The sequence below is a fragment of the Theropithecus gelada genome, chromosome 12, assembly GCF_003255815.1.
Source record: "Theropithecus gelada isolate Dixy chromosome 12, Tgel_1.0, whole genome shotgun sequence".
Classification (NCBI taxonomy): domain Eukaryota; kingdom Metazoa; phylum Chordata; class Mammalia; order Primates; family Cercopithecidae; genus Theropithecus; species Theropithecus gelada.
The window spans coordinates 86,974,017-87,001,899 of NC_037680.1; the positions used below are offsets into that span (position 1 = coordinate 86,974,017).

Consider the following 27,883-nt stretch of genomic DNA (forward strand, 5'->3'; position numbering starts at 1 on the left):
AATAGCCTTAACTGATGACATTCCACCATTGTGATTTATTTCTGCCCCAACCTAACTGATCAATGTACTTTGTAATCTCCGCCACCCTTAAGAAGGTTCTTTGTAATTCTCCCCACCCTTGAGAATGTACTATGTGAGATCCAGCCGCTGCCTGCAAAACATTGCTGGAAACTCCACCGCCTATCCCAACACGTATAAGAACTAATGATAATCCACCACCCTTTGCTGACTCCTTTTTCAGACTCAGCCCGCCTGCACCCAGGTGAAATAAACAGCCATGTTGCTCACACAAAGCCTGTTTGGGGGTCTCTTCACATGGACACGTGAGACAATGTTTCTTGAATTTTTCCTGTGAAATCTAAAAAATTTATTTCCCCAATATAATAATAGTTTATTTTGTCCATAGAGAATAAATTAAGTTCCTGTGCACTCTTTAAGTTTCAAATTTTCAGCAAAAATTTGTGTATAGTATTACATTTTGTCAGAAAGGTAACTAGAAGATAACTAAAAAATAAGCTTGAAAATATTTGCTTATGCTGCATAGGCTTCTCAAAAGTTATTTTTAAAGACTGAGGAATTAGGCACCTGTCATTTTTGCCAGCTGGTGTAGATGTTAAAAATTACTGTCACTCTTCCGCCTGCTACTTTATTTTGCACCTGCTGCTACTTGAGTTACAGGCATTTCACACATGGTAATTTAATAAGGTTAGTTCCCATGACAATGTACTAGATATTATCCCATTGAGGGTTAAAGTGGTTTTATAAGGTCTTGAGGGAGAATCACTAAATATAAAACTTGAGGTTAAAAATGTAATACCTTGCAGACATCACATTTTTCTAATTAAAACTTTTTAAAGGAGTATAGAAGAAATGACATTTAGCCACATATCCCAAAACAAAAATGAGCCTTTTATGATTGAATTATTTGTACCAGACAACTTCTCTACATAGTGTCATTTGTAATTAAAACAAACAATTTTAATTGCCTGGTATAACACCTGCAGATAAATATATATTGAGAGCTGTGAACAGTGGTTCAATATAGTAGTCAAGAGCCACATGTTACTATTTAAATTCAAATTTAAATTAATTAAAAGAAAGCAATTAAAAATTCAATTCCTCCGTCACATGGGCCACGTTTCAAATTTTAATTGCTGCATGTGGCTAGTGGTTACCATATAAGACAGAGCAGATATAGATCTTCATTTTCACAGAAAGTTCTACTGGATGATGCTGTGTGATATTTCCAGTTCCTGGTCTTAGGGAAACTTGGCCTTAAAGATCATGAGACTATAGTGCACTTTCCTTAAGAGTGATTGCAGTGTCACAACATCATCATATCAACTACAAAATAGAGGCTGAAATCAAAGTTCTGCCACTGAAATCTGAGTGACCTTTGCTAGACAGAAGGAACACGTTGATCTGAAGCTTCCAAAATCAGGAGAAAGTTGTTTCAGCTTCCAAAGATCTATAGGCAGGCAGGTACTTTTCAAATACTTTATAATCCTGTATATTACAATTATCTTTTGAGGGTGGTATGGAGAACTATTGACCACTCATCTCTTCTAAATAGTCAATTTTTAACCCTCTGATTGTGTCCTAAAGAAAAAATGATAGGTGATAGCATTCTTAAATAAAGTTTATACTATGAACTTTTCTGCTAATTTGTCTTACCACTTTTGACATCTATTAAAAGATTGAACTGATATTTTGGGACATGGGCATGCAAAGGGGAGGGAATTGTAGTCGGAGAGAGAATATTGATAAACAGGATCTTGAGTTCTTAAGCAACAGTCCCATCCCAGAGGGTTTTTTAAAAAGTTACAGCTGAAAGGTCACTCTAAATCTTATCCTTGAAGACATTAAGTGAGAAGGATCAAGGTCTTGCTAGACTTTTCTAATAGGCCAGATTGTCACTGGAAGTGAAATAGATCAAGCCATGAACAAAATGATTTACACAAATCTGACGAAAACTGTTTTCGCTTTAAATTACCTGCATAGTTTTTAGAAAAATATCTCTTATCCAGTTTGAATTTCCTCAGATTTCTATTTCACTTTTTCAATAACATACGATTATCTTTATTATTCAATTTGTTATTGCTATGTAGACTGCAGTGATTTCTTCTTTTAAGTTTAGAAATTGTCAATATTCTCTACATTTAACAAAATAATTGAAGTTTTAAAAATTATTTTCATTAAGAAAATAAAAATGCAATGTGACTTTAACATTCCAGACTGACCAAAATTGTTTATTGATTTATCGTTTTAAGAATGTTTGTTGATTCATGGTAGATAATAAAGAGTGGTGCTTGGATTTGAGATTGTCAATATTTTATTCTTCTCGTCTAGAGCAGCAGACACTTTGTGTGGTATGAATACAATTCAGAGAAAAACTGAAGATGTATAAAAATTCAGGGAGTTGCTCAGTCTCGAACAGTCCAGATTGCTTTGTTTTTCTGAATGATGGTAAACAGATCTGGAGAGTTTGTCATGGGTGTCATTAAAATAAGCTTCCAGCCAGTCTTCCTAAACAATGCTTGTTCTGTAAAGAAAACTGGAAAACGAATTAGATATTGATTGCATCTTTTCAGGAATAAAACCCCCGAGGAAATAATGTGAAGTGTAAGAGAATAAAAAGCACAAAGCGAACCAGCACTTAAAAGATGAGCCATTTCCTAGTTGTAAGAACCTGGTTGCAAGTGCTTGAATTTGGACTGTTATAACATGGTTTTCTAGAGCAGAAACTGTTAAAAACTACTTTAGTTATCCAAAAAACATTTGCCTGTGCTTTTATTAGTGTTCTGTTCCAATTAAATTAATCAACTAGTCTCTGGTAGTCCACTGCATAATTGTATTACAGTCACAAAGATAGAATTTATGAATGGAAACAAAAACCTCATAAGTTTTGCTTATACACTCATGCAAAAATGCTTTATTTCTAAATAACCCATCTCAAGGTGTTAGTATTTTCTAATTAAATAAACATCTCTTAATTAAGAACTAATATTAATCTACAGCATATAAACTGAAGCTGTCAAGTTTTAAAAAACACAGTATCAAGAAAGCCTTAAATATTAAAGAGGAAACAGGTATATACCTTGAGAGCTCCATTCAGATAGACATGATGTGCTTGACAAAAGCTGTAGGGGCAAAATAGACAAAATAGACAACTTAGAGTTAGGAAACAGTCAAATGTAATAAAAGAAAGGTTTAATGAGTTAGCTCAATCCTATTTTTAGCTGTAACAGTAGTTTCTTTTCTTTTGTATTTAAGGTGTATAGCTCATAATTCTTAGTAGTGGATTTATGACCTTTGCCCAGATTTTGCAAATTAATTTTTTGAATAAGTGGTACATTCACATACATTTTTATTTTTTAACATGGGGTCTTGTGTTGTCAAGGCTTGACTCAAACTCCTGGGCTCAAGCGATCCTGCTTTACCTCCCAAGCAGCTGGGACTACAGGCATATGTCACTGTGCCCAGCTAGGGTTAAAATATTTTTTTTAACATATGAAAGGATATATAACAACAAAGTGTTTCCCATCACTGTCTGCCAGGCAACTGGTTCCCCTTTTTATAGCTAAATTGACAGAGCTGTTTATGCACATACAAGAACACATAAATATGTTTCTAAAAATCTTTTAACACAAAATGGCATACTCTATATACTGTTTTGTATTTCTTTTTTCAATTAATAATTTATCTTACAGATATTATAACTGTACACAAGAGTGTCCCTGTTTTTTAGGGCTGCAGAGAATTTCACGTTGATACATGGATGGACATTCGATTGTTTTCACATTGATATGTTGGTGAAATTATACATTGATGGACATTAAATTGTTAAAAAAAATTGGCCATTATGAACAGCACAGTAATGAATAACCATCTATATATGGTCATCTCACTTGAGTGAAAGAATATCTAGAGACTAAGTCTCTCCAGAAGTAGATTTGCTGCTATTAGTAGTAACACATCATCACCTAGGGGTTTTAACAATATGCATTCCCATCAGTAATACACGAAATTGCCTGTTTCCATACCCTCTACTCAGCCCAAAGTGTGCCTATCATTTAATCTTTGGCAATCAGCTTATCGAAAAATGATGTTGCAGTGTAGTTTTATATTATTATTATTATTTGAGATGGAGTCTTGCTCTGTTGCCCAGGCTGGAGTGCAGTAATGTGATCTCTGCCTCCCGGGTTCAAGCGATTCTCGTGCCTCAGCCTCCTGAGTAGCTGGGACTACAGGCGTGCGCCATCACGCCCAGCTAATTTTTGTATTTTTAGTAGTGTCAGGGTTTCACCATGCTGGCCAGGCTGGTCTGGAACTCCTGACTTCAAGTGATCTGCCTGCCTGGGCCTCCCAAAGTGCTGGGATTATAGGCATGAGCCACTGCAACCAGCCGTCAGTGTAGTTTTAATTTGCATTTTTAAAATTATTAATGTAGTTTTTCATTTTTTTCATTTTGTTTCCTATGAATTGTCTGTTCATGTACTTGCTAATTTTCTATTGGATATGATATTTTATTTGTAGTAGTTCTTTTTTATTAGGAAAATTAGCTCTTTCTGATATTAATTGCAATTTTTTTTTTTTCTGGTTTGCTATCCGTCTTTTGACTGCTTTAGTGGCTTTTGCCATATAGACTTTTAAAAGTATGTGTTTAAATTTGTCAGCATTTTCAATGCCTTCTGGTTTTTGTGTCACTGTTAGAAAGAAAAAACTTAATCATTCCAAAGTTATAAAATGAATTCTTCCGTGATTTTTGTGCTCTTTGTTTTTAGCTTTTACGTCTCACATGTAAATTATTTGAAATTTGTCCTGGCATAAAATTCAGATTTGACTTTATTTTCTAGATGACTGTCCACTTGTTCAAACAATATTTATTGAATGATTCTCTATGGAGTGTATTTATGGTAATAACCAAATGTGAAGAATTGTCACATTAAGAATTAAAAGTGAAGTTTAATCAAGATTGTCAGTGAAGATAAGCTTGGCTAAACCCTTTCTTTTTGTCCTCTTCTCCCTCCTTTCCTTTCTTCTCCTTTCTTCCCCTCTTGTTCTCTTCTCTTCTATGTTTTTCTCTTTTTGTCTTTATTTATATGTAACTGGGTTCATTCTCTTTGGGGACAGAAAAATTTTTACATTTTCTTAAAAAAATGTAAAAAAATTAAATTTGTAAATTATATTATGCATCTTTGTTTTGTGTAGTGCATTGCTTTCACACCCTCTGGGTGAAGCTGCTATAACTTGGTGGTAGGATTTAAACAATTGGCAACTGTGGGATGACTTTCATTAAAGCAAGAACACTAGACAAGGAGAAGAAATTTTAGTACCAGCCTGGCCATCAGTTGTTTGACCTTCACCAAGTAACTAAACCTCTTTGGCCTGAAGTTTCAATTTCATAATTGCTTCATACTAGTAAAAGACATTGAAATTTCTTCAAGTTTAGTATTCTATTAAATTTGATTCTGACATCAGCCCTGTCTATCTCATAGGGATGTTCTGAAGAGCTAACAAAAAATATATGTGAAAACACATTTTAAGCTTAAAAACAATGCACAGTATTGCTAAAACACACTGGAATAAATGTTATTTATATGTTCAGATCCTCACATATCTTTTTAGAGTTATGCAATTGGTTGTCATATGTATGTCAATTAGGAAGGAAGAGGAAAAGAAGTTCAAAAGGAGCCCATCATCAATCTGATCAGTTAAGAGTTGCTGTAACCACCAGTGAGCATTGATTCTACCTTCATAGTTGATGCAGCCATTGGAGTCTTCTTGACCTGCCATCAGAGCTTCCACTTCTTCCTCTTTCATCTTTTCACCTGATGAAACAAAACTCTCCTTTTAGAAAGAAGTCCACGTGGTATTTTCAAAATCCACCATAGGTCATCAGCCAAGGGCTTCTGGAGACTAAACTCTTGGCATATAGGAATTGTGACTTTCCCATTCTTTTGGTACTTAATATATTGTCAACTAATTGGTTTTTGAATGAGTTAATTAAATACAAATTATCCCTTGTCATATAAACTGTATCCTATAAGAACTATTATGCTTTCCTTTACTTATTCATTACCAATATTTTAAGTTAACATTTTCACCAAACTCACTGCCACTGAGGCCAATTGAAATGGTCATTAACTTTTGACTATTTTTTCCCCCCATTTTCCCTTTGTAGTATTTCCTCCTATTTTGGTGATGACATGATTCTCCTGTCATGTTCTTTTCTATATATTCTGTCTCAGTAAGTCCACTGAAATAAATTCCCTTACCCAGGGTGGCTAGAACATGGCGGAGTTCGGCACCCATGACTGTGCCATTGCCTTCCTTGTCAAAGACACGCAGACCCTCAACAAAGTCTTCGTAGGTGCCCTGGTCCTTGTTGTTGGAAATGGCTTGCATCATAGGCAGAAATTGTTCAAACTCAATTTTCTTGGCATTCAGCTCTGTAAGAAATTGCAATTTTGAGCGTTATTAGCTACCATAATACTAACTCTGAGTCACAATTTAAACTTCAAAAGTTATTCTAGGTTATCTGAAAAACCTTGACAAAGCTTAAATTTCAGCTGGTAAATTGCTAAAATATCAAGAATATGGTAATAGTTAATAGCATGAGGGTTGGAATTCCAGTGCCTGAACTTTTATTCCTAGTCTACCATTTGCAACTCTGACAGTGCACAAGTTAACCTTTTTGTGCCTCAAGTTATCTGTAAAATAGATAACTAATAGGGTTATTGTGAGAACTAAATGAGGTAATGAATACAAAGTTTAATATAATATCTAGGATAAACTGAGTGCTTAATAAGTGGTAGCTTATTTTTAGTATTGTCCATTTAATATTTCCCATAAATACTTGCAAGCCATAGAAAAATGCACTGAGATACAACAAACTCACTAGTGGATTAAGACAATAAAACTTAACTTTAGTACATATTCCACCTTTGTCCCCAGCTTTTGGAGGGCCTTCCCTTTCTTTAAATTTTAAGTAATTTAAGAAGTTTACAAGGAGAGAGTGTGTGTCAAATATTCTGTGATCTCCCGACTTCTTTGTACCTTAGAAGCCTGGGGATGATAGGCTTTTATTGTCTTCTGACAAGGTAAATCTTATTCATGGAAAATCTAGACAGTCTATTTTATACTATCCGGATGTATGCAAATGGGTAAAGTTATATATTCACCAAATCAAATCTTTTTACTACTTTTCTATATTTCTATTATATGTTATTTATATTTTTACATTGAAATTATATTGAGTAATATTTAAAAAATTAAATTTGAATGTTGAATAAATGAGTATTTTACCAAATAATTTTATGAAAGATGGATGTTTGCTAAGTTGGAAAGTGACATTTAAGGGTTTCAGCCAGGTTGCAGTGGCTCACACCTGTAACATCACCACTTTGGGAAGCTGAGGCAGGTGGACTCCTTGAGCTCAGGAGTTTGAGACCAGCCTGGGCAACATGGCAAGACTCCATATCTACAAAAAAAAAAAAAAAAAAAAAAAAAGGCCAGCATGCTGATACATGCCTGTAGTCTCCAGCTACTTGGGAGGCTGAGGTGGGAGGATTGCTTAAGCCTGGGAGGTGGAGGTTGCTGTGAGCCAAGATCACGCCACTGCACTCTAGCCTAGATGACAGTATGAGACTCCATCTCAAATAAATAAAAATTAAAATTAGATTTGGCTGGGTGTGGTGGCTCACACCTGTAATCCTGGCACTTTGGGAGGCTGAGGCAGGATTGCTTGAGCCCGGGAGGTTGAGGCTGCAATGAACTATGATCATGCCACTTATTCCCACCTGGCTGACAGAGTGAGACTCTGCCTCAGGAAAAGAAGGAAAGAAAGAAAAAATAAAAATAGGGTTTGTCCTATTGCTTGCTCACTTGATCTCATGCTCTCGGCTTTTCTGCACGGTATAATTGGATATTTCCTTCCAAAGAAAATGAAGTCAGCAGGCTGATTTTGAGTTTTGTTGAAATCAAGTTTTCTTTTTCTAACAAAGGAAGGTCTCCAAAGAATTTTCAGTTGTCAAGGGAAAGAAAAAGATTGTTATCTCACGCCCCTCTCTGTTTCCTAATGGCAAAGATAAACAGCCTGAATATCTATTTGAAAAACTTCAGTTTTGTATCTCTTTCAAAAATTATTTTTTATTGACACATACTTATTGTACGTGTTTATGGGGTAAAGTGTGATATTTGGATACATATGTACAATGTGTAATGACCAAATCAGGATAATTAGCATACCGATCACCTCAAACACTTATCATTTCTTTGTATTAGGAACATTCAAGATCAACTCTTTTAGCTATCTGAAAATGAATTGCTGCTAGCATAGTCATCCTATAATGCTTTAGAACACTAGAGCTATTCCTCCAATCTAGTTCTAATTTTGTATTCACTAACTGACCTCTGGCTGTCTCTTATTCCCTCCTCTCTTCATTAAAGATAGATGTTTGGTAAGTTGGGAAGTGGCATTTAAAAATAAGGTTTCTGTTGGGTGCAGTGACTCATGCTTATAAACCCAGCACTTTGGGAGGCCAAGGAGGGCAGATACCTGAGCTCAGGAGCTTGAGACCAGCCTGGGCAACATGGCGAGACCCTGTCTCTACAAAACAAATTAAAACAAAACAAAAAGTAGCTGGGTGTGGTGGTACACATCTGTAGTCTTAGCAACTTGGGAGGGACTAGAGCACGAGAATTTATTCAGAACACTAGAATTTATTCCTCCAATGTAGCTATACTTTGGTATCTATTAACCAACCTCTGGCTGTCTCTTATTCCTTCCACCCTTCCCTGTCTCTAGAAAGCACTACTTTCTACTTCTCTAAAATAAAATTTTTAGATTCTACATATGAGTGAGAACATGTAGACTTATCTTTCTGTCCCTGGCTCATTTTACTTAACATGTTGTCTTCCAAGCTCATCCATATTGCAGCAAATGATAAAATTTCATTTTTTATGGTTAAATAGTATTCCATTGTGTGTGTGTATATATATAATATTTTCTTTATCCATTCATCTGTTGATGGACATTTAAGTTGATTCCATATCTTGGGCATCATGAATAGTGTTGCAATAAGCATGGGAATACAGATTTTTTTTTTTGACATACTGATTTCCTTTTCTCTAGAAATATACCCAGTAGTGGGATTGCTGGATCATATAACAGTTCTATTTTTAGTTTTGTGATAAACCATGCTATTTTCCACAATGGTTGCACTTACATTCTCAGCAACAGTGTATAAAAGCTCCCCTTTCTCTGCATCTTCCCCAGCATTTATTTTTTGTCTTTTTAACAATGACTATTCTAAGTGGGTAAGGTGGTGTTTCATTGTGGTTTTTAATTCACGTTTCCCTGGTGATTAGTGATGTTGAGCATTTTAAAATATACCTGTTGGCCATTTGTATATCTTCTTTTGAAGGATGTCTATTCAGTTCATTTGCCCATTTTTTGATTGGATTATTTGTGGGTTTATTTTTTTTTGGCTGTTGAGTTTCTTATACATTTTGGATATTAATCCCTTGTCAAACAATTTGCAAATGTGTCTTGTCTGTTTTGTTTGTTTTGAGTGTCATTTTCTGTTAGACTATTATACTTTTCAGTAAAACCATTGGGATTAAAAGTAATTTCCTTATTCTAGAATAATGACTGGATTTCTGGATGGAGTAAATGACTTCTGCAATTTTGCCACTTATATTTCTCACTGATTTTTTTCCTAGGATTATCCCTGTGCTCTTTTGACACCCTGCTTCTGTCCGCTCATAGAAGCAGTGTGTCAAAGGACAGAGCACATGGCAGTCAGCATGTATTTTCCAGTTGCTTGACAAAGTTGCAATTTCATTTCCACAGCTTTTATCAGAGGAGAAGTTCTCTAGAACTGTGCCACTGGAATTTACTCAGAATTGTTTATAAAGTATTTTAAGTCATATTTAACATCTTTGCCAAAATGTGTTTTTGCCTTTGAAGATTTGAAGTCTGAAAAAATGTGCAGATTTGGATATTATTTCATTAGCCTTTAATTATGAACATTTGAAATGATGATAGCATTAGGTATTATTTCTAATATCTAAAGTTAAACATTGACATTTGACATTAGATATTATTTCTAATATCTAATGTTAAACATTGACATTTTATCATGCTTGAAAATTCTCAAATGAAGTTTAACTTATTTTGTAAAGAAAAGGGCTGAGACTATATGGCTAAGAGGTGCACTTACCACAATCAGGAATAAACTGAGCCCTATTACGTGAAACATTTTTAAATCAATCTCTCTCTCTCTCTCTCACACACACACACACACACCACACATACCACACACACACACTGCTGCACACTTCCCTATACTTCAACACTTCTTGGAAAAATTGATGGGTTACCTTCATTGCTGGGGTTTCCCAGAACTTTCCTGACCTCTGCATTGGTGGGATTTGTGCCCAGAGCTCGAAGGACATCACCAACCTGGCTTAAGGTGATCTTGGAATCACCTGTTCTGTCAAACAGGAGAAATGCCTCCTTGAATTCTGCAAAAAGCAAGAAGCATTAGAGTGCTTTTTTTCTTCCTCTAACCTATTAATTAAATCTAACTCAATCAAAAATTCAGTTCAAACTCTTCTGTTTTACAACTTTTGCCAACTGTGCAAGTTGTTTTCCTGGATTCTCTTTTTGTATCTCCAACTATCATTGGCAAAAACTTAGCATTTCTTTTTGGGATTATTTTAAAGCAGCATTTCCAACTTTAAGTTGCCTGTTGTTGTTAATCAGATATGGAAATTGGGGCTTCTAGTCATATTCATATTTTCTTTACCTGCCTGGAAAGCAGGATTGGGTTAAAAAACATTCTAAGGCCCTGAGAAATTTTAATAATCTCTCATATAATTAACAAGATTAACAAAATTTCAAAAAGAACAAATTTTCAATCAGGCTCATGGTATGTGAGGTTAACTCAAAGTTTTCAAATTATATACAAAAACCTCCTCTTGAGGTACAAATTTCCTAGGTTATCCCTTTAACCAGTTTTCTCCAGGAATACCTTTATTTTTCAGGAAAAATTTAGAAAGGTGAGACAAAACTATACATTCTATAGTTGATTAACTAATGTGTGACTCTATTAGTCTCCAGGTGTAATCAATTCAGAAGGAGAAATATTTGTTTTGGTATGATAATACCATTGTTGCTGTGAGAATCTCTTTATACTTTACTGTTTTTTCAAATAATACATATGACATATGTTGCTATATCTACTTCAGAATTTCGATATGCCTTGTAATTACAATTTTATGGAGAAAATTGTAGATTCACATGCAGTTGTAAGAAATGATACAGAAAGATCTCCTGTATGCTCTGCCCAGTATCTTCCAGTAGTAACATTTTGCAAAATTATATTATCACAACCAAGATATTCACATTGGTAGACTCCATCAATTTTAGTCACATTTTCCCAGTTTGCTTGATTCATTTTGTGTGCATGTGTGTATATTAAGTATACACAACCATTCCCATTCTTTTCTGAATACATATTTTAAAGTGTTCTCTATTCTAATTATAATAATTGCATTGCTTACTTTCTCTAAATTTCATCATTCTCTTTTGATAGAACTGGTTTGACTTTCAAAATTATAGTGACAAAGAGTTTAGAAATGTATATCAAAGACAGAAAGGGGTGCTACTATGAATTTGGGGGCCAGGAAAACCGTTTTAATTAGGACTTATAAACTAGATTACATTTTCTGGGAAACCCAAAAGTACTGACGGTGACTTGGAGTTAATATCAACAATACTCAAAAAATCGTTTTTGAATAAATTGGTAAAAGTGGAAGCATTTTTTAGGCTATCAGTGGTTTCAGATCAAAAGGTGCTGTCTAGATTACTCAGCAAAATATTCCATCTTACTATTCCTCCATATCCTAATCTAACATTGCACTGACATTATATTCACAATTCACTGCAGATCATGTTACCATTATTTGTTAAAACTTCCCCCTCAAATTCTATGCAGTTTGGCTACAGATCAATTCCCTACGCTAAAAAACTTGCTGCAGGCACTAAGAAGTCATTAGTCAAATATTATTTTTCATCTTTCTAAGGGACACGTGAAACTGAACTATTCTTGTTACTGGCTTCAGGCTTTCATGAACAGACTGCTCAGCAGGTTCACTATTACCCTGGTCAGATGCCGAAGTGGAAATAGGATTTTATGGGCTGTAATAGAATCACTCTGACATTAACACTTTTGGTGATTTAAAGGCGGAGACCAGAAAGACACTATTTTTCTTACTCCAGATTTTTAACCCAAACTTTAGTTATTCTCTTGAAGAATTAATACCAGGGCTGGTTATACTATTTTCCAGGGGCTGGTTGCCTGTTTCTTTTTAATAAAATTTGATTCGGATACAGCCATTCCCATTTTATGAATAGTCTATGGCTTTCTTCACACCTCAGTGACAGAGTGGAGTTGCTTTTACAGAGACTATACTGGCAGCAAAGCCTAACTTATTTACTATTTGGCCCTTTTAAGAAAAAGTTTGCTAACTTCTGGTGTATAACAGTATTGTTCTAGAACTTTTTGGTAATAATGGAATTGTTGTCATTCTGGGCTGCCCAAAAAGGTGACTATTAACTGTTGCTCTTGAACACTAAAATGTGACTAGTGCAAGTGAGGAAAATGGATTTAAAATTTTATTTTTAATTAATTAAAGTTTAAATAGCCACATGTGCCTAGTATCTACTGGACAGCACAAGACTTAGACCTTTAGAATGCTGTAATTTTCCAGTTTTTGCCCCTTTTCCTTCAATCCTGTGATAGATTCCAATAGAGCAGCCATGAACACAATTCTTTAACTGCTAAACAAGGAAACAAACTAAAGAATACTTTCATTTAAGAAACTATAGGTTTTCCACATCATTTAAAATGCTGACATTTGTTTTCCTGCCACAAAGAAAACAGTACGCTACACCCATGTTTACTGAACTTCTGTGTCTGAAATCTATTTCACAGACGGAATAAAAGGTTTAATGTTCAACATTAAATCCTCGCATCCTTGCAAGGGTTTTTAAGTCTTCCCTTGCTTGATCCTACAATAGTTTGGTCACAACAACTGTAAATGAGCTATTTGAGAGGACTGGGATGCAGCGGGTGACAATGTAGCAGCATCACTAGTAAAATGCATTAAAAATCAAACAAATTATAGTAGAATCACCAACTGTTTTCAATGAGAAAATAGTCCTTCATGCTATAATTTCAAATAATCTTGAGTTATGAGTCACTCAATCATCTAATCTGTCTACATGAGGCCATCAACCATGATGCAGATGCATGTGAGTCTGAACTACAGTAAATATCCCTTTTTTCTCGATTTGTGTTCAAATATGAACTATTTCAGACACAGAAACAGACTTTAAGAATAGGAATCCTTTAGGTAGAGAACTGAGTATTTGAATAGATTCTTATTAATCACCTATAATGATAATTATTTATATTTTGCATATCATAATATATGTAATATAGACATACTACTTATGACTGATATTCTAATTTATACAATATTTTGAAGCTAATTTTTTCTCCTCCTTCCATCTATAAGTTTATTTATGTCTCAGTTCATTTAGATATGTGACTCTTTCACTCCATAAAACATTCCTCACTGTACTTCCCAGAAAACATCAAGCTCCTGTGGACTAATGGGATCTGTTGGATCCAAAGACCCAAAGGTGAAAAAGTTGACTTGTTAAGGAAACTATTCAGATTCTCTTGAATCTTAAGAGTTTCGAGTCTCCTAGCTAGTAATTGTTTTTATGAAATAAATTTTTAATCAACTTAAACTAATGTCAGATTTTGATCCTAGCACTAATTCTTTGAGTCATTGACAAAGTCTTGTGACATCTCTGGACTCTGTCTTGCATGTCTCAGGGAGGGGTTCAACCAGGATACATTTAATGTTCCTTCTATAGTTCTATGATAAATTAATCCTTCTTTGTTTCTGAATTCATTTTTATTCTACAACTCACTATGTTATCCATTGAAATGATATAGTTTTAGTAATTGGGCAGTTTTATAATCAATTTTATTTTTCAAATTGACAATTCAGACTTGTCAAATCTCTCTTTAGGGATTATATTAGCAATTTAGCCATCTAACATCTACTATATATATATATAAAATCTATATATATATAGTATCTATTGTATCAAATTGGTTTTATTTAGGTATCAGTAAATATAAGGGCCTATTCTGTGGTGCTTATCTTGTTAAACCTTTGATTACTGAGTATCAGCGAGGGTTTCAGGTTGAGCTAATTTATATTTAGAGTGATCGAGAGCAATTTATATTTAGAATGGAACACCAGTGGGGATAATTAGGAAGAGCTAATCTCATCCCAAGGGAGTTGGTTTTCACACATGCCATCTTTATGAGTGTGCACATTTAACAACCATAGCTTTTAAACTTACCATCCTGCTGTTGCTTAGAGAACTCGATCTGTTAGAAAGAAATTGACCACAAAGAATGTTTTAACCAAACAAAAATGTTCTGATTTTTAGTTGTATCCAGCTCATTCCCTGAGTAATCTTCAAAGTAAGCTCCAAAAGTCAGGCTACTTTTCAGAGTTCAGGCATAGCTTGGACACTAATAGGTTGAGCTGCAATGAAACATGCCTTGAAGATAAGTAATATTGCAGAAACTAGGCAGTGCTGTGCCTACATCTGTAGCAGAGAAACTCAATTCACTTACCAGCAATCTGGTCAGCACTGAAGGACTGCAGTGGCGAGGAAGAGAAAGAAAAAACAAGTACTCTTTCAAATGCATTGACAGAAGAATGAGTGCTGGTTGCTCTGAGATTTTTAGGAAGCTATGTAGGTGTCTTGGCATAAGAAGGTTGCCTTAGGACACTTTTGAATCTAGGAACATAAAAAGCTATTGCAAAAGATAATTAGGGAATATCTTTCTATATCTTAATGATTTAACAAATGCTACATTTAATACTTCCTAGGAAAATCTATAGTATATTTAAGATATGTCTAATAAGATACACAGTGTTTGAGTACAGATATACCCATTAAAAAGACTACCTTAAGTCTGTCTTCTATTTAGCCAGTGCTTAAAGAAAAGTATATAAAACCCAATGCATCAAAAGCTGTTTACTTAGTTTTAGCTATCAGCATCACTGGATTGTATTTTGAGGAATAATATTTTGCTGTAGCTACAGGTTTTTTTTCTTCTAAATTTAGGTATAATGAATCTTATGTGATACAGCAAGAGTTGGTGAAGCATAAAGCACAGCTCTTGGAAGTAACATGTATTTTTCCAGTTGATAAACAGCTCTAATTATTTTTTTCTATCTTTAATGGATCTCAACAAAACCCAAAAGTAGATACTAAAGACTCATATTGAGTATGTTCTCTCCTCAGTTCCATTCTTTGCCTATCTTTCTTCTCAGTAAGATCATATCCTCTATCTATTTTCTCCTATAAATGACAAATCATTGTCTCATAGGACCCACCATGATGGAGTGGCTGGGCTGCAACACAGCAGGAAAGCCGAAGAGTGAGTTGAGGGTTGCTCCGGTCCCTGAGTGGGGTCCTCCCTGGCTGAGGCTTCCTTTTATTTCTGGGCAAGCTTTGACCTCACAGCTAGCATCAGGTTTCAGAGATAAGTTGCCACACCCCTTGGAGAGTTCTTTAGCTTTCTTAGGGCAAAGGGAAAGATGGATCTGTACCCTGAGAGCTATTTTTAGGTGACTAGAACCTGGGAGTGGACAGCCATAGTGAGATGGAAGCCTGTCAGTACTTTTATGGTCTTTATTTCCAAGAAGTTCTCTTGGAGCATCTTCTTTTAAGAAGCTTCCTATTTGTTCGATGGCAGAAGAGCTTAGAAGTTCTTTAAGGTCTTGGGCCAGACCCTTCTCTTGATGAGTGTGGATTTTGAAAACTTCTAGTCAGCAAGTTTTGGTATTAATGCAAGTTTTTGAAGGGGACTGGTTTGGGGTTTCAAATGGCAACTGCTATAATAGAAGGAACATCCTCTGAAGTGCTATCCTTTATGGTAAAGTTCAGAGGACTTGAAAAGGCCATGCACATTCTGCATGTTTCTTAGGGTGCACCCAAGTGACAATCTGGTCGGGTCCTGCAATCTCCAATTAAAGATCACTCTTTTGCAAGCATAATCTAAACCAGGAATAGTTTTGATCTCTGCTTTTCACCATTCTCCTTTAGTCTCCTGACGTTAGGTCTGGTTATTTTCCTCCCTGCTTGTTATCTTTATAATGGCTGAGTAGTCATATTTTTTTATTTTCAGAAGTTTTTCTGAGCAGAAAAGCTGATAGATCATTTTTACATTCTTTTTCTCTCATCCTATACATTTTTTTTTTTTTTAACTACGCATAAGTTCTTACTAGAACATGCTGTTTCTGTTTCTGCTTCTGCCTTGGCAAATACTCTATGGCTCAGCCCCTAGACCAAGAAGGCAAAAGAATGCAAGGCAGAGCTTGTGGAATGCAAAATTGTACTTTATTTTATTATTTTTGAGACAGAGTCTTGCTCTGTCACTCTGGCTGGAGTGCAATGGCACAATCACAGCTCACGGCGGCCTTGAACTCCTGGGCTCAAGTGATCTTCCCACCCCAGACTCCTTAGTAGCTAGGACTACAGGCATGTGCCGCTGCACCCGATTAATTTTTATTTTGATTTTTTGTAGAGACAGGGTCTCGTTATGTTGCCCAGGCTAATTTGAACTCCTAGCCTCCAGCCATCATCCTGCCCAAAGTGTAGAGATCACAGGCATGAGTCACCTTGCCTAGCTAAAACTGTATTTTAGAATTTTAAAGGTAATCTAGGGGATTGGCCAGCAATGGGTTTTCATGGTAGCTTACCTGAAAATAGCGGGCAACTCCTTTCTGGAAATGGTACTGGGAAAAGTGGTACAGGGAAAGATCCTCCTAGGATGTCCGCTAAAGTTCAGACAAAATATTTATCAGTTTTCTACATGTTTAAAGCAGCTCACAGGCATAATGTATATTGGAGATTAATTGTAACTTGAGTACTGCTTCAGCAACTGTTTTTAAGGGGATGGTCACAAAAAGCATGAAGTCTTCCCTTCTAGAAAGACATATACTTTGTAGCTTCTCCTCAAACCATTTCAGAAGAAATCAGCATTTAATATACACATCTCTTCTGGCTCTAAGTTTATAAGTAGTGAAAAAAATCTCATAGAATCTTGAGTCCCAAAATGAAGATTGAAAATATAATTTTAAAATTATTAGTACCCAGGTAAACATTTTCATAAATAGCTTGACCTTTTGAAAGGTTATTGGGAACTGAAATTTAATAGAAAAATTAAAAATGCTTTGAATCATTAGGGGCAAATGGAAGGGAAAGATAAAGGTGGAAATGTGTAAGCTTTGAATATTACAAGATTTGGAATCTTACAATTTTTGACATAAATGAAAGCATCAGAGCCTACCATGTTATCTTTGTGTTCTTTTTTAGTTTTCTAATTATATTTATGTAATTACATTATTAAATTTGAATTGTCTTATTGAGAACTAGCATATATCATTAGTTGAGCTAATAACTATAAATAATACAAAATTAACCATCAAAATTGCCCTACTAAACATAATTATTTTCATAGTTAATAATTTTTTTCAGGTAAAAAAGTGTCCTTGCCTAGATATAAAATATGGTTAATCTGTGTAAAATCTATTGAGTAAACTGGAAAGTAAGTTTAAAATTTGTATTTAGGGCTGGGTGTGGTGGCTCACACCTGTAATCCTAGTACCTTTGGAGGCCGAGGCAAGCGGATCATCTGAGGTTGGGAGTTCAAGACCAGCCTGACTAACATGGAGTAAACCCTGTCTCTACTAAAAATACAAAATTAACTGGGAGTGGTGGCACATGACTGTAATCTCAGCTACTTGGGAGGCTGAGGAAGGAGAATTGCTTGAACTCCAGAGGCAGAGGTTGCGGTGAGCCGAGATCGTGCCATTGCACTCCAGCCTGGGCAGCAAGAGTGAAACTCCGTCTCAAAATAAATAAAATAAAATAAAAAAATAAAATAAAATAAAATAAAATAAAACGTTTTATTTATGCCAGGTGTGGTGGCTCATGCATGTAATCTCAGCATTTTGGGAGGCCTAGGTGGGCAGATTACTTGAGACCAGTAGTTTGAGACCAGCCTGGCCAACATGGTGAAACCCCGCCTCTACTAACAATACGAGAATTATCTGAGCCTGGTGGCATATGCCCGTAGTCGCAGCTACACAGGAGGCTGAGGCAGGAGAAACACTTGAATCCGGGAGGAGGAGGTTGCAGTGAGCTGAGATCGCGACATTGTACCCCAGCCTGGGCTACAGAGTGAGACTTCATCTCAAAAAAAAAAAAAAGAAACCTTGTATTTATGTTATGAATAAGCTATTCCTAATGACTTGGATACTATAAAGTTTGTTATTAAAATAGAAGCAGTTAAGTGATATGCAGTTGTTAACTGTTTCACCCTAGTTTTTCTTCATACCTTTGTCACATAGAGAATGCATTTAGATTTTTTGGGGTACTTACTGAGAATCAACATAAATATTTGAGCATTTTATTTGACAACAGTAGGGAAGGCTACAGTATGGTCTAGAGAAAAAAAAAAAACAACTGTAGTTTAAAAACTAGAAGACTAGATTCTGTGCTCATAGAATAGACGGGAAATCCAATTTTTTTCTCTGGCACACTTTTTTTTTTTTTTTTTTTTTTGAGGCGGAGTTTCACTCTTGTTGCCCAGGCTGGAGTGCTATGGCGCGATCTTGGCTCACTGCAACCTCCGCCTCCCAGGCTCAAGCGATTCTTCTGTCTGGTTTACTTTCATAAATGGCACAACTTATCTTCTCTCTCTTCCTTGGGGTTATAACGATGGGGTAATCAGTCCTTTGAACAAAGGCAAATTAATTGTGTAATGTGAATACACAATGTCGGCTGGTTTTCGCTTGAGTTCGCTGTCATCAAAAACTTTTAAAAATCAGATTTACCTTTCTTCTCTCTGGAATGTTCTCTCATTGCTTCTTTTTAGAAATTAAATATGCGACAAGCCCTGGTAACATTTGTTTCCCTCGAGAGAAACGTTTCCTCTGTTTTCCCCAGTATTCAACATCACCCAGGTCTTCATCCCACTGAAAATTTTTTAACCTTCTTGATTGTAAGCTTCTGGGAAGCTTAGGCCATTCCCGAAGTCATTTGTTCTTGATGTAGACCTGGATGTGAGCCTACCCCAACCTGTCTCCAATAGAGCACTTTGCTTGCCTTATTTTTTATTTTATTTTATTTTTACACGTACCAGTCATCTTTTATTTGGAGGTTAATTCCCATTAGGACATGGCAAGGATTCAGCAAGATCGAGATTGTGTTCCTCACGGAGGGGCTGGGGACAAGGTCATGGGGTCAGGGGGTGGTGCAGAGTGTGTCCCCTTCAGTGGTATTTGCAGAGCCGCTCGTGCTTGAGATGCTTGTAGGAAAGGCAGTAGTTGAAGAGCACGTAGCATGCCAGCACCATGGTAATCCCCGAGATGCTCCCCTTCCTCACGTTAATGTACTTGTTGTAGTACCGGTAGTAACCTCTTGGAAATGCTCCGAGAATGCCACTAGGGCTGAAGTCTCGCATCAAGATCCAGCTTGGCAGCTCCCCTAGTTTGACCTCCAGAAGTTTCTTGTCCTTCACTGGTAGGACTGACGCCATCTTGGAGTCCTGGTGTCCGCTGTATGCTTGCCTTATTCTTAGGATTTATCCCTCCATAACTCTCTGTAGAATACCTTGCCTATATTTGAAGCTCAGTAGATTTTCATTAAGTTAAAATCATTAGAATATGTATATCCTAAGCTCCCCCTTCAGATATAAACTTCTCCTCTAGAAGGTTGTGTACCATGAGGGAAAAGACTTCACCTGCTCAAAGTTAGCATGCTCATTTTGAATTATTGATATATGTACCTTTATATTTCTAGCACCTTCCTTTGGATTTTATATAAATGTTTTTGACCTGGACTTCTAATTTTCCAATCCCCAATTTTTTTTAAGGCTCTTTTAAATTCTAGCCTACATATTTATCTTAGACTCTTAGTAAACTAGTTACATTCCACATTTTTATGATTCGTGCTATCATTTGATGTTGGATTTAGGTAATAGTAGTCTACAACATACTGCTACCAAAAAGAATTTTTATTACAATGTTTACAAATTCATTTTTACTTGGAGAAGCATCTAATAGTAATAATGAGATTAAGTTAACTGATTAAACATCATACAATGTATCTATTTGGTTGGTGCAAAAATAATTGCGGTTTTGCCATTACTTTTGTACCAACCTAACAGAAAGAATTGAATTATAGAAAAAAATATTAAAATGCTGTTAATCAAACAGGCTCTGGAATTGATGTAGGGTAAGCCTTAGTAAAAGAAGAAGAGCTGTAATTAAAGATAATTGAGGAGACATGTAATATTGAATACTGGGAGAAAATGCCCTGGGAAGGAACATGGACTACATTCTTCAAAGAACTCGATGGTCCTTGCAACATACAATGGGGACTAATGACTGGAAAGGCTAAAGAAGCTAATATAATCAGGGCCAGTTTTCAATCAAAGAAAACACTGCTGTATGCTCTCTGATTTAACGCCTGGCAGAGAGACCAAAGACCTGGATGTATATAAATCCTTAAACTTACTTTACCTAATTTTCACTCCAATCTCACAGAGTTTCTAGGAACCACCATAAAAGGCCAGGAAAAGCACTATTTTGGAACTCTTGGGAGTTTTGTGCTTCAGAATAACTCACTTAAGTCAAAGGAAATAAATATTTTTGCATTTTTGACTTCAAAATAGGACATACTTAGGCTAGTATATATCTAGGCTAGTTACTATAATATGGCATAAACAGGGGAAATTAAGAGTATTGAGAATATGGCACCAGCCCAGTTTGTTTAATATAAGAGAGATTAGATGGTTAGATTGCATAAATTGATCTGGTCTGAGATAAAATATTTAATTTTGTGCTATGAAGTCCTAGATTAGTCAACTGAATTCAGTCACATAACAGCAAAAACTCAATTATTAAAATAAAACAATTCAGACCTACAGGAACTAAGCTAAGTCTAGGTGAATTTTAATAAAAATCTAGAAACACAACCTGTTACACTTTTTCTGTTTTCTCATTAGCTTTCTCATGATTAATAATTGATAAAGAAATTTAAAGTTTCTTGAGAGCTGCCCATACTTTTGTCTCCTTTGTGCATTTGTTTGCATGTAATTTCTTAAAAACCTACATTGTGTTTTTGTTCATTCTTTTATTTTAAAAAATTCTTTGTGTGTTTTAAGACATAAGTATCTGCTTCTTCCTATTTGGAATAAAAGTTCCTTTTGTGACAGCAGGGATAAGAATATTGGCATTGCCATTCTGGAGACTTCGAGAACTTGTGGAAAGAGAACTAGATTGGGAATTTTGTTTTAGCTTTCTTATAAATCATGTGTCTTTTGATTAACTTCTCTCATCTAGGCTATAGTTTCGTCAGCATAAAGTATTCTACTGCACGATTTCTAGGATTTCTTATGTTTCTTCAAGGTTGTGAGTTTTCCATCCTTTTGTCAGTAGAATCTACTTCAACTCACTCATTTTAATGGAAAAGGAAAGATGCCTAAAAATTCAACAGGTAATATTAGTCTGAAGTAATTTAGATAAACAGGAATTAAGCAAAACATAACTTCATAACACCATATTCAAGCCAGTTGGATTTTTTTCATAAACAGGAGTCATACTCCACTGGGCATTTAATAGGTACTTTATCACAGTGAAAGGAAGAGCATAAAGTTGAGAAGATGTAGTTACATTTTTAGGGATGCTTTTCTTCTCTGGCTTCACTGTTATTAATTTGTGACCAGAATAGCCAGAATTTATCATCCATATAATATACCTTTTAACTAGTATAATTGAAGCCATTTCTACTTTTATATTGTAATTTTTGCCCTTCACATTCTGATTTAAGGTAAGAAACAAACTGTAGAAGTTGATATAGAAATAAACCACAGAAGATCTCATTTTTATATGAAAAGTATTTCAGTCTGAAGAGCAGCAGAAGAAAGTGTAGTATCAGCAGACTAAATATAATCCTTTCCACCATGAGTCAGATGGTGCTTAATACTAGGTAATTATGGATTGAGTTCTAAAAACAACTTGCCAGGGGTTCATTTGCAGCACTAAAATGCCGAGAGCTAAATTTGGCACGGTCACTTTATGGTCTCCTTATCCCGCAAATATTTAGTTTTACTTAAAAGTGTTATTCACTATTAATTGGTGAACAGATCTCTTATTTTCAAAGCTACATTTTCCTTTCAAAGACATTATCCTTCAAAATATAATTCTAGAGAAAATTACAAAATGCCCTTTAATATTTTCCCACTTCTCCCCACCTGTTCTCTTCTGTTACAGCATAGATATTTGAAAGAGGAAATGTGATACTGATACCTAGTAATAGTGTCAAATAATTTCTGATTTGCTCCTCAGGTTATATTCACATTGCAAATGGATTAATACTGCAATTGGCTAACATTATAGTTGTATTAAAAATTAATTTGAACTATTAAAAGGCCAGAGTAAAAGAAAACAAACCTTTAAGATTATGTAAGGAAAAGTTAGAAACAACCTATACATATTTTTACCTATGTTTTTCTAATTAGAAGTTGACTACATGTGTTCTTTTACTCAGAGTAGTTAGGGTTAAGATTTTATCATATTATACATGTGGCATTGTATTTCTGCATACCATCCCAAAGAATATAGGTTGGGATTTCCAGTTTAAATAATGCTGTTTATTTGTAAACAAAATAGAGATCTCATACCCTCCTTAGAATATTAGCCTGATGGCAAAAATTGAAGGTCATATTTGATGTATGTGTATTTAATTGAACAAAAGTACTAAAAAATCTTAATCAGTTTCATTATATCTAATAGCATTTAAACATATGCATTTTCAATTTACAATATCCTATAGGAAGATGGAACAAAATGAGTAGGAATATTTCTAGGTTCCTGATATTGCACCCTCCTTCTGTAAAACAGAACACCCAAGTTGTCAGGTGCTAAGATAGGGAAATGGAGAACAGAATAGTAGTGAACGGTCAAGGTCAAAGTCTTGGTGAACTTGCTCTGATGTGTCTGTCATCCCCTCTTCTGGTTACACAGGACTGTGCAGGGCAATATAAAAACCACTCTACCTCATACCCTTAAGAGTAAAAAGGGCTCCTTTACACATTCTTAGAAACAGTAACTTACTTTTTATAAATGAGGGTGGTAGTTTCAGATATGGTTAACGCAGTTGACTCTGGATTTTGCTTGCTAAGTTAAACCCTAGGTCCATCACTTAACTACTTATTTGATCATATGTATAGCCCTTACCCTCTTTTAAGCTCAGTTTCTTTACTTGCAAATTGTGGATACCACAACTTCAGTGTAATATTGTGAGGATTAAATAAGATAACATGGCAAAGAGTAAATTCACAATGAATATTGGTTATTGTTACAAAAAGCTTTATAAACTTCAGAGCCTTTCGTGGAGCATGACTTCATTTGATTTTTCTCAGAAATTCTTCTAAAGGAAACTGGATTTATATTAGTTTTGTTAGAAATAAGAAAAAAGAACTTACAGGTGAACAAAAGTAATCCTATACCTGGGCCAAAACAAATTGGGTGCCACAATGCATATACAACTATCTGCCTCCACTGAATCCCCATCAGTAAGTAGATGCATTTGGGAACATTAGATTTCTACCTTATACATTAAATTGAAAGTTTAAATCTTCCCAAGCATGTGGTCAATTGTTGAAGCAAGAATTCTTATTTGATAGTTTCTGTCAATGCATTCTGTACGTTTACCATGTTTTATAATACCGCTCACAATATCTAGTCAGGGCTGACCTGATTAAGTGGTGAATGCAATGAGAATTAAAACTCAAACAGCACAGTGAGAGACATAATTCACAATACCATCACCTCACAGCAATACTGCCATACAATGCATGCATCATGCAGAAAATTTACTTACACATTGAAGATCTAGAATCTAGGCACATGGTTATGTTATTACTTTCATTATTTTACTTGGTTGCAGTTTTGAGCAATGTGTATTCTTGTTTTTGACCCTACAACCATACTTATATGCTGGGTTTTAATTCCTGTAACTGATTCTGTTAGGCTGTGTTCTTTTGGTCTGGCATTGTTACTGGAAGTATTAGCTCTCTGAAGGCAAAGAGTGCTTAGAACCACCAAGGACAATAACTTTAGTGTTCAAATATCAATAGTACTTTGTTGTTGAAAAGGGTACTCATAGAAAATCCATTAGGATTGGATATCAAGTAAGCATTCCTTCAGAGAGTATCATAAAATTTGTGTCAGAACAATTGAAGAAATGTTGTAAACTAATAACTAACAAACCAGGAAATCAGGTTGGAAAGCACATTTAAGAAGGTGATAAAACTAATTAATTATATTCAAGATTATTCAAGATTTATGGAGGAATCAAATATATGGCTATTAAATATAGTATGTTACAATATGAAACATAGATATTAGCTGGGAATACTATGGAGAAATTAAATTTTACCATGGCTGTGACTATAGTACTACACAAAGGCAGTTATGATTAAACTACAGCATTACTCAAAGTCTAAGGGACAGCTAAGTTTCTAATTTTATATGATTTATGAAAGAAAGTTTATAATCCAATTAAGTTTTGTTCTTTGTTGAATTTTTGGAAAGTTAATGAATGCATATAACAGCTCTATTTCTTTAAAGTTCATTTTCTCCGCTTGAAAAAATTGTATAGCTTTTATGAGGTAATATATCTAGAAACATTATTAAGTGATTAAAAGCATCATAATGTAAAATGTTTTAATGTATGTTTTAATTAGGCCTGTTACCTCCTGGGATAAAACTAAAGTTTATAAAATTCTCAAGTTGTATCAGTTTCTTGGCTGTGCTAGAATACATCTAAATATGCACTGATTTATTTCATATTAATGAACGCAAAGCATTGAAGACATTTACATTTCTTTACAAAAGTGTGTTAGTTTCCGTTTGTTTCTCTTTTTTTTTTTTTTTGTCTGTTACAAATGGGCCTTCTGAATGGAAGATAAAGGTTATTTTTTTTTTTTTTCTTGTTTCTTCAAGAGTCATTTAACTTCTTTTTGATTTGTGTCCCTTACTGGAATCCATCACATCTCTTGTTCTGCAATGAAATAATAAAGATGGAGCATGCCCCATTCTCACAGAGACACTCCAGGGGTATTTCCTTCTTTTGCTTAGTTGTACAAACTCATACTGTATCCTCACAATATTACACAGTATTGAGCTTGTACAACTCAATTTAACATATTGACAGAAGAATAAACAATTTTTCAAGATTCTGAAAAGTGTTGTTTCTCTGCTGACTATGAATAAGTAATTGGCTTAATTTCTGGATTAGAAAAGAGATGTTTTCTCTTTTCTTGGAGATCTCTCACCTGCCAAACTAAATTTTTATTTATGTACTCATTCTTACACAGTCCTCAGGGAAGAAAATTAATGCCTGTTTTTATTAGACACTTTGTTTGCTTCTTAGGTAAAGAGGTACATCTTCTTTTCTTTCCAGAAGTTTGTAATACCAGATACAAAAAGATGACATTGTTTTATAAATCACAATAAATATAAAAAGGAATAGCTTTGACACTGATTCATATTTCTAATGTTACTATAGAGTGAAGAGTTAAAGATGAGGGACAATCAGAATTACTATCATGGCTATGATCTCACTGTGTAATGTAGTCAGTATGCATATGTAAAGGATACATTAACTAGGATTGCTGGAGATGAAAAATTTGGTTTCCTCTTAAAGAACTGTATACATGCCAGTCCTCAAGGTAGAAAAACATTTATCAGAAGAGCTGACATGCATTTTATGTCCTCCTAAATCGATATCCATTAAGAACAGTTCTTAACCAATATTATATCCTATGACCAATTTTTTTAAATACTTCAAATACCTACAAGCTAAAGATTAAATATTTGTGATAATTTACTTATATTTTAAACAAAATTTCATGTTTAACTGGAATGTTATACAAATTATGAATATATTTAACTTCATTACATAATGTCTAAGGATGATCTAACTAAATATTTTTGAGTCTTAAAAAATTCTTCAGTTAAATAATGAAATGTTTGTTTACGGGTCAGCATCATAGTCACAAGTAAACAATGGGAAATTGGCAAAATTGAGATTTATTACGTATACAACTTTTGGTTTAAGTGGAAAGATCACCTCATGGGTACTTTTGCTTATTGGTTTTCCATATAAGGCAGGTTTCCTTAGATAAAAATTTTCAAATTGTGATATGAGCCAATCAGAGCTCAGTGAATGAAGAGAAGGTGCACATTTAATGAGTCACGTCATTGGAAGTTAACAGACGTATCCATTTTCCAAAAGCAGATAATCTTTTGGCAATTGAGAACTTTGATCACGGCAAAGTGTTGACACAATAATTAATCACATTTTTCTTAGTTCAAGATCAGTATGCAAATACTCTAAGACATAAGCTAAAAGCCATGCAATAGCAAGTTTTATAATTATTTTTGTTAGTTTCATTTAGAAGAAACTCACAAATTCTGAATTAAATATTGTGAACAAATAAACAAGATGACAGTTATAGTCACTGAAACACTTGAGTGCATAATTTTCTGCACTGAGACCTCATTTAGTGTTATATCAAATTTTATTAGGCAAAGCTGAAGGGAGAATTAACTTGAATTGCAAAAAATAGAGCAGATGTCAAATACATACAGGACAACTGGGCCATCAGCTGTTTTTAAACTTCTGGAAATAAGTAGGGGCTAAAACTTTCCTTTTGATGTAGTGGTAAGGTAAGGGATCTGGTTTCCAGAGAGATTTTATTTAAAACCCAAACACTGGTTTAAGTATTCTTAAGTGCAACACAGTTAAATATATATACTTTTCTCCTAAATAGTAAAAGTGTAATTTAGGGAAAAATGGAAACTTGAGAATAAAAAATAGAGCAAGCACAGGCTTCACATATGATACCATACTCTAATAATCTTTGAAATGATATGCTGGGATTCATTTTTTAAAGCAGAATTATCTTCTTCAAAATCTACCAGTTCATTAAATAATGCTATTCCTCTCAATGAAAAATACACGCCTTTGCAAGTTCCTAGAGTTCTTTACTATTGAAAGATGTTTCAGTGACCACACAATTCATCCGTTTAGTTACCTTAATGGCAGAGAGGTCAATTTTTTCTTCTTTGGGTTTGGCTGGGGCAGGGGCAGGTGCAGGTGCCGGTGCCGGTGCCGGTGCCGGGGCAGCCGCGGCTGCAGGTTTCTTCACGTCTTTCTTTGGTGCCATTTTTTTTTTTTAAAGGGTGGGTTAAAAAGAGAAGGAGTTCCTCCAAAAGAACCTGTCAAAATGATTCTTGGAAGAGGAGTGGTGGTTCGGTTGATCCACAGCCCAGTGTCTTGAAGGTGGACCCAGAGTGTTAAACGGTATAAGGGCATGCATATATATTTCACTTAGTGCCTAATAGAATCTTGACACATGCGGCTGGATTGGATAGTTCTCTAGTCAAGGGGGATGGCATTCCGGCTCAGACTATAAATGGAATCTAAAGTGTCAGGGCTTCATCAATTTTTTTTAACTCTCTCTCCTTTTCCCCCCACCCCCCCACACCTCCATATATAATGGAGAAAGAAATATGACAGAGCCAGCTTCAGATCCTTTGATGACAGTGAGGTAGATTGACTGTACTTTTTCTTGGTAGAATTACAGTTCTGCTGAAGTTGTAAATCTTTTTTTCCCTCCTTGCCTAAGAGACT

General features: G+C 35.0%; 2 protein-coding genes across 4 annotated transcripts; both read right to left on the reverse strand.

Annotated features, from left to right (window-relative positions):
• Window positions 1-2,228: 2,228 nt before the first annotated feature.
• On the reverse strand, window positions 2,229-27,571 carry MYL1 (myosin light chain 1). Of its 2 annotated transcripts, none has more exons than XM_025405090.1 (7): window positions 27,285-27,571; window positions 14,456-14,483; window positions 10,387-10,530; window positions 6,279-6,452; window positions 5,754-5,831; window positions 3,098-3,140; window positions 2,229-2,542 (listed from the first exon to the last, which is right to left on the reverse strand). In XM_025405090.1, the coding sequence occupies exons 1-6, from the start codon at window positions 27,414-27,416 to the stop codon at window positions 3,112-3,114; spliced, it is 585 nt and encodes a 194-aa protein (XP_025260875.1). In that variant the 5' UTR covers window positions 27,417-27,571; the 3' UTR covers window positions 2,229-2,542; window positions 3,098-3,111. The 2 variants fall into 2 exon arrangements, with proteins under 2 accessions (XP_025260875.1, XP_025260876.1); XM_025405091.1 differs by lacking the exons at window positions 14,456-14,483; window positions 27,285-27,571 and adding exons at window positions 14,736-14,760; window positions 15,505-15,575.
• On the reverse strand, window positions 19,419-19,715 carry LOC112636399 (ATP synthase subunit f, mitochondrial-like). Of its 2 annotated transcripts, XM_025405093.1 has the most exons (2): window positions 19,595-19,715; window positions 19,449-19,477 (listed from the first exon to the last, which is right to left on the reverse strand). In XM_025405093.1, exons 1-2 carry the CDS (start codon window positions 19,713-19,715, stop codon window positions 19,449-19,451), a joined length of 150 nt encoding a protein of 49 aa, XP_025260878.1. The 2 variants fall into 2 exon arrangements, with proteins under 2 accessions (XP_025260877.1, XP_025260878.1); XM_025405092.1 differs by having other exon boundaries at window positions 19,419-19,715.
• Window positions 27,572-27,883: the final 312 nt, after the last annotated feature.